At 52.7% G+C, this 16,924-nt stretch overlaps 1 protein-coding gene across 1 annotated transcript in view; it reads right to left on the bottom strand.

Annotated features, from left to right (window-relative positions):
• TGFBI (transforming growth factor beta induced) overlaps positions 1-16,924 on the bottom strand; it is a 33,187-nt gene that overhangs the window by 2,586 nt on the left and 13,677 nt on the right. The window contains exons 3-14 of the mRNA XM_069592108.1: positions 15,491-15,555; positions 14,101-14,261; positions 13,623-13,787; positions 13,247-13,393; positions 11,062-11,203; positions 7,863-8,075; positions 6,888-7,025; positions 6,147-6,292; positions 5,184-5,320; positions 4,226-4,356; positions 1,711-1,835; positions 133-235 (exon numbers count right to left, since the gene is read on the bottom strand). Coding sequence (XP_069448209.1) covers positions 133-235; positions 1,711-1,835; positions 4,226-4,356; positions 5,184-5,320; positions 6,147-6,292; positions 6,888-7,025; positions 7,863-8,075; positions 11,062-11,203; positions 13,247-13,393; positions 13,623-13,787; positions 14,101-14,261; positions 15,491-15,555 — 1,673 coding nt within the window. The remainder of the gene's footprint in view (positions 1-132; positions 236-1,710; positions 1,836-4,225; positions 4,357-5,183; positions 5,321-6,146; positions 6,293-6,887; positions 7,026-7,862; positions 8,076-11,061; positions 11,204-13,246; positions 13,394-13,622; positions 13,788-14,100; positions 14,262-15,490; positions 15,556-16,924) is intronic.

Here is a 16,924-nt window from a genome sequence, read left to right as displayed (position 1 = left end):
ATGCTCAGTCCGCACGTTCCACATTCATTCTCATCTTTGCCGACAGCGGTGTTTCTACTGAGCGCTAACAGCCATGCGCAGACACAGACCAGTGGTAGGCTTGAGTAGGGGTGTGGTCCTTTAGGGCCTTACCTGGAGGCTGCAGGACGCTGGAGATGGCGTGGACCACGCCATTGGTGGCCATAATGTCCACCTCAGCAACAGGTTCCTTATTGACACTCACCATGTTGTTTTTCTGGGAGAAATAGAGACAATGATTGTTCAACGTGGAGCCTGTTTATCCCATCCATTCTTCAACCGAGCAAACCTTTACTGAGTATTTCTGGATGCCAGATCCTATGTGAACTGCTGAGAACACTCTGGTAACCGGAACAGACCCTGCCAGTGATAGACCACTGGTCTAGTGGGTTCAATGTAGTTATTTATTTTAAACTTTTAATTTGGTGCCTGAGTATAGCCAATTAACAAAGCCGCCATAGTTTCAAGTGAACAGCAAAGGGACTCACCCGCACACATACGTATCTACTCTCCTCCTAACTCCCCACTCACCTAGGCTGCCACGCAACACTGAGCAGAGCTCCCTGTGCCATACCGTAGGTCCTTGTGGCGGTGGTTTCAGTCTAATCCCTTCTGTGGACTCAGCACGTTGCAGTCCACAAATGCTCTTTTGTATGACTCATTTAGCCCTCACAGCAGTGCAAAGTGAAGAGGGAGACATTAAGGCCCCACCTGACGGAATGGGAGCTCGAGAGAGGCCAAGTGCCACCTTTAAGCTGAGGAGGAGGACAGCTGGGGACAGAAGCCAGGTGTCCAGCTCTGGGGGCAGGGCTCTTTCCACTTTCCCTCCATGTCTGACTCCAGATTTTCTCACAGGGTAAATCTGTCTCAGGCTTTTCTGAAAGACCCACAGATCAGACCCAAGGGGGACAGGGGAAGTGAAGCCAGAGACCGACAGGACCCCGAAGCCCCAATCCAGGTGCTGAGAGACTCTCAGACAGCCTGCAGAAGTCACAGGTCAGGCCATCCCTGCCCCTGCCTGCCTTCCCACGCTCCCGAGAAAAGCTAATGAGCACAGGCACGGCTGGAGGCGAGGCGAGAGGCACGAGGCGCAGAGGCTAAGCTGGCTGCATGCTGCAAGGTGCTCCGTCCACAGGCTGGGGCAGGGCGGGGCGGTCAGTGGCCTTGCCCGGTATAGGCAGGGAGGCCCCAGCAGCTTCACTTGGAGGTAGGGACCCTCTGAGGCGGCTCCAAAGGGGAATGGGTGTCACCAACATGCAGAGGGAGGGAAGGGGCACAGATCAAGTATCAGAAGAAAAGACTCTTGTTTTGTTTTTTTTTCTTCTGGGCTGGTTTGGTTCAGCTCAGTGAGGCCCTGGACTTGGAGGTGATGGAGTGGGAATCGATCTTTCAAGACATGTAAGTATTGCTTATCACTTCCTTAAGGGGGGATTATATCTAATAGCTTCTCTCAGATGCCAATCAGATGCTTTATTCCCCTGCAAATCTGGAAGTGCTTGTTCATGTCTAAGCACAGTCTCCCTTAATTTCTTCGGAAGACTCTTTTTTCTTTTCTTTTCTGATAAAATGCACTCAGAGATTCAAGATGCACCTTAAACACAGTGTGTGTCTAATGCCATCCTAGGGATGAGCTGTGTCCTGGAGCCCCAGTGGCAGGACACTGCCAGCCTTTTAAATGTTACAAACACTCACTGAGCTGACTTCCAGCTTGTCGCCTTGGAGAGACTTCAGCCGCACCAGGGCCCCAATGCCTCCGCTGACCAGGATTTCATCGCCAACGTGGTATTTCAGGATGTTGGCAAGCTCCTTGGCATTGCCTGTAGGTGTGTGGGAAAAGAAAGCAGAGTTAATCCTAAGGCTCGTAACTGGTGTGGTCAAGGAGGGCCCAAAGGAGAAGATGCAGGTGGTCACCCCTGTAACAGAGAACCCCCTGCCCAGGTAATAAGCACTTATTGAGCACCTACTGTTTGCTCAGCCCTCTACCCCATCATTTCCATAATGATCAGGGGAACAAGTCATATGACGGTGTCCATGAAGCTACCCGTGCATTTGATGGGCTGCTAGGTTAAGTACACGCTTCTGCGATGCTGAGAAGGAGTTAATCCATACTCCTCTATGAGTGTGACTCATGTTTCCATGACTAAATAGTTGCTTGGAAAGCCAGGGGTCTTTCCAGCACCGGCATCTGAGACATTTCATCATCAGCATGGCTCCCAACAGTTATAACACAGTAGTGAAATGTTTACACATTCTGCCCTCAAATGCATATTCTGAGACGGCTGTTTCCTGAAGGGAGAACTTAAAAAGAGTCGACAGCTGCAGTCTGGAGGAGCTATGGAGCCGATGAGGTCAGGGCCGAGGGGGGTATCCCTCCACGGCGTCCCTCCTCATCACGTCCCAGCATTCTTTCCAGTCCACATCAGCTTCTCCACCAACTGGGGAAAGCAGCCAATTGCTCATAAAGGTGCACAGGCATTTCCCCAATTAAGTGTGGGAGGCAATTCTTAAAACTGCCAGCTGCCCTTGCAGCTTCGTCATGGCCTCCCCAATACTCATATTACCAGCCAAGTGGCTGGATACCCCCAGGGCTCATGGATGGCTATTTCCAGCATCTCGAAATTGAGAACAGAGGAAGCTTGAAAGCACTGTGGGGAGTTCACTTGGTTATTGACAAATTCACATGAGTGCCATAGGATGGAGCCATCAGGTACCAAGTGATTTCCAAACACCCACAACTTGGAGCTGACAAGTTACTCTTCCACAAAAATACAGCCTGGAGGTGCCAAGCTGAGTTGGCTCCTGGGGTGGCAAGGGTCTCCTTCTTTCGAGATCTTTAACATCTGGGTCAACCTCAGACACCTGGATGGGTGCCATCACCCCTCGGCACGCTGGGGTCTAATCCTGCCTCCAAGCCTGGGGCAGGGCATATTTGGAGAGCCTTGCCCAAGCCCTCCCTCCGCTCCTGCACAACTGAAAATGAAAGGCAAGCCGAGCAGGCTGGGCCACCTGGGGAATATTCCATTCCTGCCGAACAGAGAGAGAATGGAAAGTTTACGTTCAGAATGAACTCCTCTCTCCTCTAGAACACATGTCAGCACTGTAGACATAAGCATTCATTTAGCAGTAAAGAAAATTGAACAGGACACAAACTCAGTTCACAGCTGCCAGAGCTTTCTATTCTCCACTCAGGAGTGGGGTGGGGGGTAGTTATAGATGATGTGGGCCCCAAAGTTTGGCCAAGGTCCTTCTACCTCCTCCTCAGGCTCACCTTTCTATGGTGGAGGGGAAGTCTCATTCCCAGGCGTGCATCAGCGTATACACCGCAAGCCTACCCCACCTCCCATCATCATGGCCGTGATGCCATTACTGATGGGGGATGGGTACTCAACACCACAGGCAATGTTTATTTAATCCTCACAACACTCTAAGCAAGGTATTCTTACTACTCTTAATTTTCTAATGGGAAAACTGAGGCTGAGAGAGGCTAGGCAACTTGTTAGAGGTCACTTAGCTAATAAATGCCAGAGCCAGGGTTTGACCTGCTTTTTGATAATTCGGGAGCCCAAGCTCTTAACTGCTAGGTTGTCTCTTAGACATCCCAACTCAACTGCTCAGGGCCGACTAGCTTCTTGGTAAAGCTCTCATCTCGAGGAGGGGTACGTGGTGTAGGGCGATGGCTTCATGAGCAGGTTCTCACAGATCCTCAGGGGAAGGATCGTGCCCTGCTGACTGGGCTGGCTGTCACCTACCCTGAGCTCCTTTCTGCTCTTCTCCGTCTTGTTTGCTGCCCAGACAGGCTGACCGCCGTGAAATGCAGCATTCAGGCTCCCTTGTCTTCATGCAACCAGCTGCCAGGGGGTTGCTGAGGGAGGCTGTGGCACCCTGAAGCCCCCTTGCCAGGCTCTGACCCCAACAGCATGTGGCTCCAGTCGCTGTCCTGCACCCCTCATCCTAGGGTCTCCCGGCTCATGCCCTCCCCTAGTCACCCTCTTCCTCAAGCACCCCCAGGTCTGCGGTGGTAAACATCAAAAGGTCTCATCACCCCTTTGTATCATCACCCTTTCCTGGTCCCTTAACCCTGCCCACACCTCTGCAAATAATCTTAAATTCCTTTTGGTCAAACTCTTTGCCGATGGTCTCCTGCTGGAATCCTGACCGACATGATTACTTTAGAAAAGTTGACAAATGTACTTAGGTGGGTCTTTACCCATGAGTTTGTTCAGTTCTCCACGGGGCAAGGCTTGGAAGGCTTCATTGGTAGGAGCGAAGACCGTGTAGACTCCTTCCCGGTTGAGGGTCTCGGTCAACCCTGCCGACTGGATGGCGGCCACCAGCATGCTGTGGATATGCACATGGAACATGTCACCTGCCAGTGGGTGCAGGGGGTCGTCATGTGCCCAAATCCCACACCACTGTGGGCAGGTGGAGCCCAGAGCACTGGCATTCACACCCTTGCTGGGTTTTGTACAAACAGGAGCAATCCCAGTCCGCATCTCCTCTCCATAAATGCAGAGCTCAGTGAAAAGCCAAAAGTCATTAGCCAGAGGGAGGAAGGGAGAGGTCAGAGCAGGGCTGACCTACAGACTGATCAAGCCACAAGGGCCCTGGGGGATGTGATTCTGGGGCTGGGGGGTGTGGCAAAGGGTGGGTGGTCTCCCAGGTTCTTATGGAGGCGGCTGAACTTGGTGGCAGGAACCACTGGATGCCAGGGCACCCAGCGGTGAGTGAACAGGTCAGAAATGGAGGGAGCAGGGCAAGGAATCAGAGCGTCGCGGGGAGTCCAGGAAGGAGAGGCCAGGAAACTGCCAGGGCCTGGAAGCTGACGCTTCACAGGGCAACTCATTACAGGCGCAGGGCCAGGCATGCTCGGCTTCCCTGGGACTTTCAAAGCAGAGTGGGAAGCTTTCCCTGAACTTGGGAATAAAAGTGCAGCCCCTCCCTGTTCCCATGGACTTGAAGATTACCCTCTAGAAGCAACCCTTCTCAACCTAAGCTTTCAAGGTGACCCTCATCCTTTCTGAATCCCTGGCCAGGGAGGTCACATCGGTGCATGGCCAGTGTTCATTAAACCTCCAAGGGTGGGAAGCTCGACAGACAATTGGCACCCAGCATCCTGCCCTAGCATGACCACCCGGCAGAAATCCCCTGGGGATAGGGCCAGTTACCTGAAGCGATTGTCCCCCTTCAGGACGTCCATGACAGTCCCCACTGGGGGGGTCAGCACCCGGTCCATGGAGAACAGGGTCCCGTATCTCCCCCTCTTGTCGTGGGCTGCGATGCAGCTGTTCTCAATGCACAGGCTCTGTAAAAGGGGCAAAGAAAGGCCAAGTTACCCCCTACCCAAAGCAGAGGCCTCCTGATTGTTCAGGGTATATGCTGGTGGCTTTATCCACAGAGATCAGTGAATATACATGGGGTACAGCCTTAAGACTAGGATAAAAGGATGTGCTTTCTCCAAGAAAGAAAAAAATAAAAATGGTGTTCCTTAAGGTAAGAAGAGCCATTGAGGCCCCAAGAAATTTACAGACAGGGCTCATAATGAGACTACTGTGTGACAGGAGAGGGCCATGGACAGTGATCAAATGAAGTGACAGAGTCTACTGATCTTAGCAAATGATAACCATCTTTAGCCAAATGGTGCAGGCTGGTCCTGAGCAAGGGCTGATGCATTGTACTTCCTGTTTGCTCTGCCAGGGTAATAGGTGGGTTTGAAGAGAGAGAAGAAACAGTTGAAGAGAGAAGAGAAGCTTTTGGATCAAGGAGGGTTGTATGGTTAGTTCAAGTGACTTCTCTTCACAAAAGCTAAGAAGGATCCAAACCCTCGATACCTCCTCCCTTTGTTCATCACTCTGGGGTCAGGGTGGACAGCTGCTTACCCAGCCAGGCCAGTCAGATGTGCAGTTCATTCCCAAAGGCCTCCACAAAAGGGGCTTAGACACTTTCGGCAAAACCCCATTTTGATACTTTGATATCAGATAGTCTTTCTAAAAGTCCTTCCTTCCTTATTAGAAACAAGTTCTCAGGCAAGCTCCTACTTATTAAGCACTTTTTTTTTTTTAACACTAATATAACTTCCATTGCTTGGAGCTGAGATAAAGAGAGAGCATGATTTAGGACCCAGAATTTACATTACGATAAACGAAAACTCTCAGTTTCTTGCCGCCCAGAGTGTCCAGGGTCTGTCCGTGATACAGATACTTGGAGGCCAGCTGATCTTTAATCATGTGGTTCAGAAGCAAATTCTTCGTCTGGGCATTAATCGGAGGGGTTCCATCTGCAAGAGAAGGCGTGGTCAGGTCCAGAAACTGACTCTGGAAATGAAGAGACTCAGAGACCATGCGGCAGAAAGCCTGATCCCCCTTTTGGAAGTGGAGATTGAGAAATCCAGCAAGGCTGCCAATATTCCTTAACATCTGGCATCTTCTGAGAATTAAAAAAAGAAAAAAAAAGTTCGAGATCATCAAATGTGTTTGGAATTTTGCCCTAAGAGGGAAGGGAAGGCCTGGACACAACTTGGCCCTTCTTTGCCTTCCCCACGGCCGTGGTTCAGCTGTATCCTCACTATGACCTCCCGACTGTCACACTGGCAATCCACCTCTCAAAGAGAATGACAAGGGAGCACTCTGCTCTCCCGACAGACACACACTTCAATTCTGAGGACCAGATCCCCACATGCATCCTCTGCTCTGCCAAACGAAACAGCAGTGCCTCTTCACTTTCTGGTGAAGTCACATCTGCTTTCGGCTGAGCTGGGTGGAAGCACGAACGGTCCACGGGGAGCTATAAATCGGGCAGGGTGCCGCGGAGGTGACAGCAGATGGGCAGCTGCCCCCAGGGAGACATGTGCCAGGCTGCCTTCCCCACGATACCTTTGAAGACGGAATTCATGGGGGCCAGGAGGGTCAACTGCTCATTTCCAGAGAGATGAGAGCTGAGGCCAGCTTGTCGGAAAAGGTCAATGGCTGTGGAGACATCGGAGTCTGCAGCCAACTCAAATAGCGTCTTGGCTACAAGGAAGGAGAAAGTGGGTTCAAAAGTTAAAAGTGCTGTTTTCATTTACCATTCATCCACCCCAGAGTATGACATACATCAGCAGGAATGTCATCTCTTGAGTCAACAACCCCTCTAAAACACTGCTGGGGCACAGAAGGTTTGTGACATCAGGGGAATGGTCCCCCAGAAAACCTTGCTTGATGGGGAAGTGCAATGAGGCTCAGGTGGGCAGGGGGCCTCTGTCCCAGCCCTTGGTCAGGGTCCTGTCTGCTGCTGGGGAGGAAGAAAGCACATGGTCTGTGCCATGGCTTCTGAAGAGTTGACAATGCCAGTGACCACACCCATGGAAAGCTTTCTTCTGGGTTGGTTTTTCCCCTGTGAAATCCTCTCACTTCTTAGGAGCAGAACTCCCTGGAAATCCAAGATGGCACAAAGATGCTGAATGGAACCCAAGCCAAAGTCCATTCGCTCTTTTCTCCCTGGGCCAGTGACCCTAGGATGCTTAAGCACAACTGAGAAAGCAAATGCTCTGAGGTCAGCAAATGGCCCTCTGTGCCCAACCAGAACAGGCAGAGCTTCTGAAGGGCTCCTGTGGCTGAGCCTCCCTAGACACCTTCCATGGCTCTCCCCTGCCCACAAGATAAAGCCTGGACTCCCAAGCCTGCAGCTCTAGATCCTTCACAATCTGGCAAAGCCTGCCAGGTGCCCAGGCCATCGCTCCTGGGATGCTGTGAGCCAGGTGCAGGCAGGGAACCAGCTCCCGAGATCCCTGAATTCCCCTAGCACACCACCAGGGGTGCCACAGGGCACAGCAGACCGGACAGGCCCAGGGCCCCCGAGGCCTGGCTCACCTGAGTCGGGGATGAGCAGCTCGTCGATGAAGTGGATCACCCCGTTGGTGGCCAGGACGTCTTTGTTGGAGATGATGGGTTTCCCGTTGATTGTGAGCATGTCCCCGCTGCAGCCCACCTCCAGTGTGGTGCCCTCCAGGGTCTCCAAGGACAACCCTGCCACAATGGCTTCGGCACACATGGCCGACTTCAGGATGTGGTTGTTGAGCAGGTCTGGGGGCCGCACAGGACACAGGTCAAGTCAGTGCCGCCCAGGCTGACCTCAGGCGTCACCTCGCCGCCTGCCCACAGCTGGGAGGATTCCATCATCTCTGAGGCTAACAATCAGATGAGTCTGGGGCACCACACAGGCTGGATCCTTCTCCTCCTCACTTCCTAGCCTCGCCTCTAAAACTAGCCAGGGCTCTGTGGTCAGACTGCCTGAGTTCAAATCTCACCTCAGCCACTTAGCAGCTGTGGGACCCGGGGCGAGTCACTGAGTCTCTCTGAGTCTCAGCTTCCTCACTGGTCAAGAGGAAGCATGCATAGCAGTCATCTCTTAGGGCTGGTGTAAGGATAACATGAAGCTGAATCGAAGCACCCAGCACAGTGCCTGACGACGGAGTATATGCTCAACAAACGCTAGTGATTATCTTCTTAGGTGGCGCCAGTGGTAAAGAACCCACCTTCAAAGGCAGGAGATGTAAGAGACGTGGGTTTGATCCCTGGGTCAGGAAGATCTGCTGGAGGAGGGCATGGCAACCCACTCCAGTATTCTTGCCTGGAGAATCCTATGGACAGAGGAGCCTGACGGGCTGCAGTCCACAGGGTCGGACGTGATGGAAGCAACTTAGCACACAGCACACACCTGAACTTCAGGGTGAATTCTCTTATGTGTATCTGAACCACCCAGATGGAAAACCTCAAATGTGTTTACCTTGGGATTTTTTTATTTACTGATCTTTCATAAAAATGAACTGTGGTAGGAAAAGACGAAAAACTGTAGTATATGAAAGTTCTGAATCATCTGAAGATCTTGTTTTTGTTTGTTTGAACCCAATTCCCTGGTAGCTCAGACAGTAAAGAGTCTGCCTGCAATGTGGAAGCCCTGGGTTTGATCCCTGGGTCACAAAGATCCCCAGGAGAAGGGCATGGCAACCCACCACAGTATTTCTGCCTGGAAAATCTCATGGACAGAGGAGCCTAGCAGGCTATAGTCCATGGAGTTGCAAAGAGTCAGACACGACTGAACGACAAACACGAACACCAGGGTCTGCTTAGTTGCTGTAATCTGTGAGAGGCTGGGGATGGTGATCAGTAAGCTGGTCTCTGCTGCCCCACTCACCCCACCCATAAATCAAAAATAGAATCGTGCTTGTTCAAGTGCCGCTTTAGCATTAGGGCAGGGGCTAGGCGTGCTGAGGCTACAAGGAGCAGTGGAGGGAGATGTGCCCAGCCCGCCAGGCAGAGCTCGTTCCGGGACTGAGGGTCACGGGGGCCCTCTGTCTTGTGTTCCCAACACAGAGGCAAGTTTCAATGTGTCCTGAGTGTGGGAACCAAAACCACACAGGAGGAAGCTCTGAGACCCAGCACAAGTGTCAAAGGCCATTAAGGCCAGCACGGACCCACTTCAGCCAGTGGGGAAGACAAAGGGCTGTAAGACCGCCATGGGAATGAGGCCTTGGGGACTGAGCTTCTCCAGAAAGGAGGGGGAGACTAGGGTGGGGGTGGGGGGAAATGACGAGAGGGCGAGCCAGGCCAAGGCTGGGAGCCAGTCTGCCAATGGGCACACCGACCCAGGGCCACTTCTCACCTGTCTGCTAACCCGCTAATAACCAGCCTTCTGTAAGGTGGACCAGGACTGCCTGCCTCCCCGCTTGCCACCACAGCCCCTTACATGGGCCCTGGCTTTGAGCAAACAGTTTCCTGAGTGGGAAAAGGCAGGAGTGCAATAGGGATAAACCTGGGGTGTTTTCTCACTTTATAAAAAGATGTTCTGATACTTACAAAAATAAAAAGGTGCTTGGTACAAAACATGTTTTAGGGGGAAAACAGTTCTAAATAAAAAGCTAAAATGCTGCGCTGCACCCAAGCCCCATCTCCTCGGAAGCCTTCAAGACCCTCAGGTTGCGGAAGCCACCCCACCCCCACCCCCACCCCCCGCCATCCTCATCCCTGTGACCTTGGGAGCATCTCCATCATTGTACTCAGCACATCAGATCCCAGTGACCTGCTTTTAAGCCGTCACACCAACTAGGCTTAACCTTCCCTGACCTGGACCGCATTCACTTTGGCAGCCTGGATTCCTGGCCCCACAAAGTCTGGACACAACAGCTCCCCACCTGAGCTTTCAGAAATGTGCCCTTTTCCATCCCTATAGAGCTGTAAGGAGAACGTTTTACATTTATGGGGTGTCTGAAATGCATTAGGCATTTTATATAGCACATTTCAAAGGTGGGTTTAAATATACTCAAAAGAAGCGAAGTCATCCCTGGATCATATTTGGGAGGAGCAAGTGTGGTTGGAGGGGACATAGGGGACTGGGGGCCTACTTCCCTTTGCAGGGAACTCGGGGACCCACAGGCAGCGTCTCAGGAGTCCTGGAGTTGGGGGAGGGTGGCAGAGCCTGGCCTCCCCTTCTAACCTCCCACACAAGCTTGCTCCTTCACTCTCCTCTAGGAGTAACCAATGTTCCACCTAACTCACCAGCCTGAGAAGGTGAGGAAGGATGAAGGATGAAGAGGAAGCAAAGAAGAATCAAGAGCTGACTGTAACTGGTTTTTAATTCTAATTTTGGACTATCCCTGAGGCGCTTGGCCAGACACAGGAAGAGTTCAAGGGTCAGTCAGTATGATGATTCCATTTCAAGGATGCCAAGACAGGCCACCCCTCCCCACACCTCCAAGCTGCTGCCCATGCTGGCAGCCTCGCCCTGGCTTTGATCATCTGGGCCTTTAACTCTTCCTGACTCTGGCCAGACCTTACTTTGGACCTCCAGCAATGCATCCTACCTCACCCCAGCTGTCCCCCTAGACAAGGCTGCTGGACTTCTTATTGGCCCCTCTGACCAGGGTCCTGCTGTAACCTCTGCACAGACAGGGCCAGCCGGGAGCAATGGGACAGGAGGGCAGGCAGCATGTCTACTTGGACAAGAACCAGCCTGGGGCTCAGTCTGGCTACTCTAATGAGGCAGGCACAGCAGCAGCCCAGGGGTGCTCACCTCTCAGGGCCTCTGGGTCCCCCAGGATCCGGTTCAGGGTCTCAGCGGGGATCTTCTCGAAGGCCTCATTGGTCGGGGCCAAGAGCGTGTACTGGCCATCACCTTCGAGCAGGGTGTTGAGCCCTGATGCAGCCACAGCAGCCTGTGGGCAGGGAGCAGATGGTGCGTTCCCTGAGGGCTCTGGGAATCTCCACACACTCGAGGCACACGAGGTCTCACCAGTGCACCTCTGGAGGGCTCCTGACTTTTGCAGAAGCCCCAGATGTAAAGACAAGCCGAACCGAGGCTCACTTCTTCCCATCCCGCCAGTGAGCTCTGCCCACTCTGGTCATCCTTGGCTGCCGCCCTCTTTTCCTCCTTTCCAACCCTGGGCCTTGGCCCTGCAGCGTTCCCTCTGCCCTTCCCGTGCTTTTCTGACTCCTATTCTTTCTTCGGGCTTTGACTGAAATGTCATTTCTCTAGATAGTCAACTTGGCATTGCCCTCCATCCCTACCCCAGCCTGCCACGCCTACTACCCCCTGATGAAAACAAGTACCTTTCTATTAGACACACTTGCACAGCTTGCTGTCCTCATGTTGCAATTCGGTCATTGGGTGATGATTATTTGTGTGAGCTCTGTGAGCGTAAGGATGACATAGCCCCTTCTCTACAGAGCAACCAGATGGCTCTTCTAAAAGCATTCTACTGCTATCAGGATAAGCCACAGTCCTCGCTCAGTCTCCAAGGCCCCACAGGGTTTGGCCTCCCCAGCCTGGCTGCTTCTACCTCACCTGTTGGCTCCCTAGTGCTCTTCACTCAGTCCTGCAGGCCTCCTTGCTCGCCCTGCTTCTGAGCCTTACTCCCCCTCTCCCTTCTACTAACTTAGCTCTTGCCCGCATGTCTCGTATAACTGGCCATTCCCAATGTTCAGGCCTCAGCTCAAAAGTCACCTCTTCCAGACAGACCTTCCTGGACCAACTAGACCCTATGGGTCTCCCCTGCTCACCACTCACTGCCTGACTTCACAGCACTTAGCACCATCTGTGACGGCCTTGTCTGTTTCTTGTCTGTGTCCTCCAAGGACATGAGTGCCAGTGAAGACAGAACTTTGACTTATTCTCCTCTATTCCTCTGAACACACTAGGGAAGTAGCAGGGGCTTAATGAGTACATGTCAGCAGAAGGAAAGATGAGTATTAAGGAGAGCCAAAGGGAAGAAGAAAGCAAGGAATATTTGCAAAACCTGAACACTAAGAGGAGGTTACTCAGTTGGGATCAGCTGCCACTAATCAAAAGCTGTGCCACCAAGTTTGTGGGAACAGCAGACCCCCAAACTTTGAGTGACCCAGAAGGAAGGCAGGGGAAGAGGGTGGACAGTGGGGTCCCCCAGGAACCCCCAGAGCCTCCTCCTGAGTCTGCTCAAGCACCAGCCCAGCCTGGGGGTGTTTGTCTCTGTGTGTTGGAGATCTCCAGGGGGAGGAACCACCCCACTTCCACTTGGCATCCTTTGTGGTCAGGAAGTTCTTGAATCAGGGAAAAAACCCTGACGGGGCAGCCTGTGCTAACTTCCTCTGGGCAGCTGTGGCTAAGAGGAACGCCCGCCTGCCACCACAGTTGTTAGATAAATGCCTGCTGGGCAGGGGGCACGGAGGAGAGTTCTGGGACTCAGAGCAGGCAGCAGCCAAGCCAGATGTCAGTTCCCAGGCTCCCATGTCTATATTCGTGGCCTCTCTGCTGATCTAGGCTCCAAGGAAACAGGGAGTATGAATGAAACAAGGATCCCATGGTGGGGACATGTGATCCAGAAGACCATGCAGCTTGAAAGGCCATTTCTCTAGTCCCACAGGTAAGCACCAGCATCTGGCAGGAGGAGCCTTCCCACTCCGGAACACACAATGCATGCCCAGGCTGCAGAACTGCTGCAGCTACGACCTTGGAACTTTCCAGGGGAGTCAAGGAAAAGAAACTTCACAAGGGAGAAGTCCGGCAGGGGAACATTCCCAGCACAAGATTATGATGTCTTCCTATGGTCAACCTGACCGCCGAATTAGTGACTTCACCACGTGTATGGGCACCAGAGGAACTTGCTCCACGGCCACCTAAATGCCCCTGAGCATAGAGACACCCTCCACCCCTCCCACAGAAGGGGCCCTCACGGGAGGCGGTGTATCCCCAGGCCTCCCCGGGCCCCACGGTGATCCCCTACCCGCAGGGTCTCGAAGGTGTCCTCGATTTCAATGATCTGCTGGATGTTGTTGGTGACGGTGGAGATGACCTTATCAATAAGGTGCACCACACCATTGGTTGCGTGGTGGTCCGCTTTCAGCAGGCGGGCACAGTTGACGGTCACGATCTGCCCAGGAGAGGAGTGAGCGTGAGCGGTTAACACCCTGGAGGCATAGCCTGTGAGCCCCAAGAAGGGAAACCACAGGGCAGAATGTGGAGAAGCAAGTGCAGGAGGCAGAGGACTATCCACAGGTGACCCCGCCTGCAGGACATGACCCCAGAAATCCGCCCACACATGCACCAAATGAGGGCTCAGGGTGGGCACGGGGCAGAGCCGTGGAAGCAGGACTCCCTACCCCGTTGGGATAGTGGTGGATCTGGATGTTGGAATTCTGGTACATGGAGGTGAGGGCCATGCCGTGTTTCAGCTCGTCTGTGAGCACCCGTCTGTCCACCATGTGATAGCGGAGGGCGTTGAGCAGCTCGATGTTGACGTTGCTCACCAGGGAGTCCAGCACTTCCTAGGAGGAGGGTCAGGATTGCCATGAGGGGGCTGCAGGCCCCACACTCAGCAGATGGGTCCCTGCCACCCTGGGAAAGGTGCCCCGGGGACTCCCATTTCTCCAGAGCCCTCTCCTCTGTGAGCACTGAGACCTGTCTGGGCACTTGAGTGGCTGGAGCACTGGGAGCCGCCTAGGGAGGCATAGCTAAAGCTCAAGTGCCATGGCTTTATCTGAGGGCTTAAGGAAGGTGTGTCCTGAGACTAGAAGCCACCACAGTCTCAGTAAGACGGTCCCCGGGATGAGAGCCCTGGGCATAAGGAGGTCATCTCACAGCTGGCAAAGAGGACCAGGCCTCGTTGCTGGGGGCGAAGATGGTGAAGCTGCCGGGTCCTTCCATCTCGGGCCTCAGCTTCTCCGTGCGGTCTGTGTACAGCTGAGTGGTGGTTGCACCGACGACTCCCAGGGTCTCGTACAGGTTAGAGAGCGGAAGGGCTGCAGAGGCAGGCAGATGGTAGAGCAGGTATGGCCTGCGGGACTTCCCCGGCCAGACCACACCCTTCCTCCTCTGAGCACACCCACTGGAGGAGGCCAGACACAGCCTGCTATGGGGAACCGGAGAGGCCAGGCACCTGCTTCTTAGAACAGCTCCACAGCCAAGGGCTTCCCTATGTGAGCTCAAGGGATCAGTCATTTTTAACTACAGCAGAGCAAAGCTTTTGTTCATAGGCAATCAGATAACACAGGTAGGAACATACACCAGAAACAGATAGCCCAATTACAAGCTAGTCTTAGGGACTTATCTAGTTGTTTTTGAAACTGGTTCCCTAATGGCTTCCACTGGAATGAAAGAGATCTCGGAAGTGCTTTGGGTATTTGCAAGTAATAAAATGCTATTTCCTGAAATAGCCTGAAGCTCTGGAGGACCTTCCTCTCACACCCGGAGTTTCTCCTGTTCCTTTTAAAGGAGCTGAAACTAAGGCCCTGAGGCACCCCGCCCCCTCCAGCTCCCTCTCTTCCCCATCCCACACCTCCTGCCTATCCTGCTACTCAGTAGGAAGGCCATGGCCCCTGTCCATGCCACCCTCTTTGTGACCTTGGCACCAGCAAAATCACCCCCTATCTCTTAAACCTCAATCTCACACTCTCAACTAATGAACTAGCAAAGATTTCCAAGTTAAAGAAAAAATCTTCCTTGCACAGTCCCCAAAGGTGTGCAGGACTAAACAAAAGGATCTGATCTCACACAGGTGAATTCACAGGTACCACACTGTTTGTGGGCCCAGATGGCCATTCGTGGTACCCTTGGCTGACTCTGGGAAAGCCAGCCTGCTACTCCCATCCCTACAAGCTCCAATGGGCCAGGTTCCGACATTTAGGTGGGGTGGCCTGATGTGCCCAGCCCAGCCGGAGGCCTCTCCTGCCCTGTCTCCTCTCCAGCAGGGCTGCTCAGCAATGCTAGATGTATTTAGAATCTCTTGCAGCCAGAAACAACAAAGGCAGGAGCCTGTGCCTGGTGTGGAGGGCACAGGCAGGTCAGGACCAGAGTCTGTTCCCCCAGCGTGTTAAGAAGGTTGGCTTGCAAAGAAGGACAGCGTGGGAAACTTGCTGTTTCCAGCCTTCATCCTCTGGACCCCCATTCAGACTCTGCTGCCCCTCACGTGGGTGCTCCTCTCTCCCTCCCTCCTCCCCTCCATCTGCGCCAACAGGCAAGGCTTACTCACCTGCAGGACAGCCCTTCTCTCCTGGGACCTTCTCATATCCGGGACAGCACTCGTAGCTGATGACTCTGCAATGAAGACACGTACATGTATTAGGCAGGGCTTCCCTCCCCTCTCATGTCATTGGTCCTCGCTCTGGGAAGGGACATGATAGGGTGAGCACACAGCCTGCTCCTGGAGGAGATCACACGCTCGGTCATCTCTGCACCTCTCGTTGGCAAGGAGCTTGTCACACCTCCTCGGCTTTGTATATGGTACCAGTGATGCTACTCACGGTCATGCACCTGGGATACAGCCAAGGGACTGTGGCAGCATATTCACAGTGGTATTAGTACACATCCTCACCTGGAACTTATCTCCAGCATAATTCATGAGGAACCCAGTGGGAAGAACTGCTGAGAGGCAGCAGGAAGGTGTAGGAGGAGCTCTGGAGCTTTCTGGTTCTGAGTCTGCCACTAACTAGCCAACCCAGGCCTCGCCAGCCAGTCCTGTCTCCTCTCTGGGCCTCAGTTTCCTCATCTGTAAGATGTAGACATGTACTGTGTGATGGTCATTGAACTAAATTAGCCCATGAACTTCTAGCTCTCTGACTTAGTAACCAAGAAGGGTAGCATATTTATGATCAAGTTTTATTCCATCTTCACGACCAAACTTTATAACAAAAACAAAGCTCTTTAAGATGCTCACTGTTTCCTTAAATAAAAACAAAATTTTAATCAATGAAAACCTTTATATGGTTCCAAAATCTACAAAGGATTCAATAGTAAAGTGTTCCCCATTCCCCCTCATCCCTCAGTCTTCCTTCCAGGAGGCAAGTGATATTGCCAGTTTGTGAGATTCTTTGTATTTGGATGAACAAGACTGGCAGTTTATAGTTTTAAACTTTGACATCACCTGACACTAAATCTTAGACCAGCCCATCATGGCTTACTCACCACCTTCTGGAGGTCTGAAACGTAAAGCTTCAGTCAACCCAACATCCCAGGGAAACTCAAAAGACTGAGGATTTCAAAGAGCAACACAAGGAAGTGTTCCAAGAAAGACTAGCTTCGCAGCAAAACCCCCTGTCCCATCGAAGGCCACTCCTGCACCAACGCTGTGAGCACAGCCTCTTCCTTGGCAACCCTGGGACCTGAAGCCAACGGCCATGTCCAGCCACTTCCTTTCTTGCCCATTTGTCCTTCAGGACAGGAAAGAACACAGCCTTGAATCACAGCAGGTTTACTACAGAACTGCTCACCACAGCCTCTCACAGGCTGTTTGAAGGCATTATAGATAGAAGAGAAGCAGGCAGATGGGGAGAAGTTTGGGCTTTGGGGGTAGGAGGGAACAGGTGCTGCTCTCAATGAGCAGGGAAATTCTACTCTCACTAATTCCATTGGAGTTGTCTCAGGGAAGCCCTGGGAGTCGTGTGAAGATGAAGCCTGGTTCATCTGT

The sequence above is a fragment of the Ovis canadensis genome, chromosome 5, assembly GCF_042477335.2.
Source record: "Ovis canadensis isolate MfBH-ARS-UI-01 breed Bighorn chromosome 5, ARS-UI_OviCan_v2, whole genome shotgun sequence".
NCBI lineage: Eukaryota > Metazoa > Chordata > Mammalia > Artiodactyla > Bovidae > Ovis > Ovis canadensis.
The sequence above is the reverse complement of the archived record's forward strand: the minus strand, read 5'-3'. Positions and strand labels throughout refer to the sequence as shown.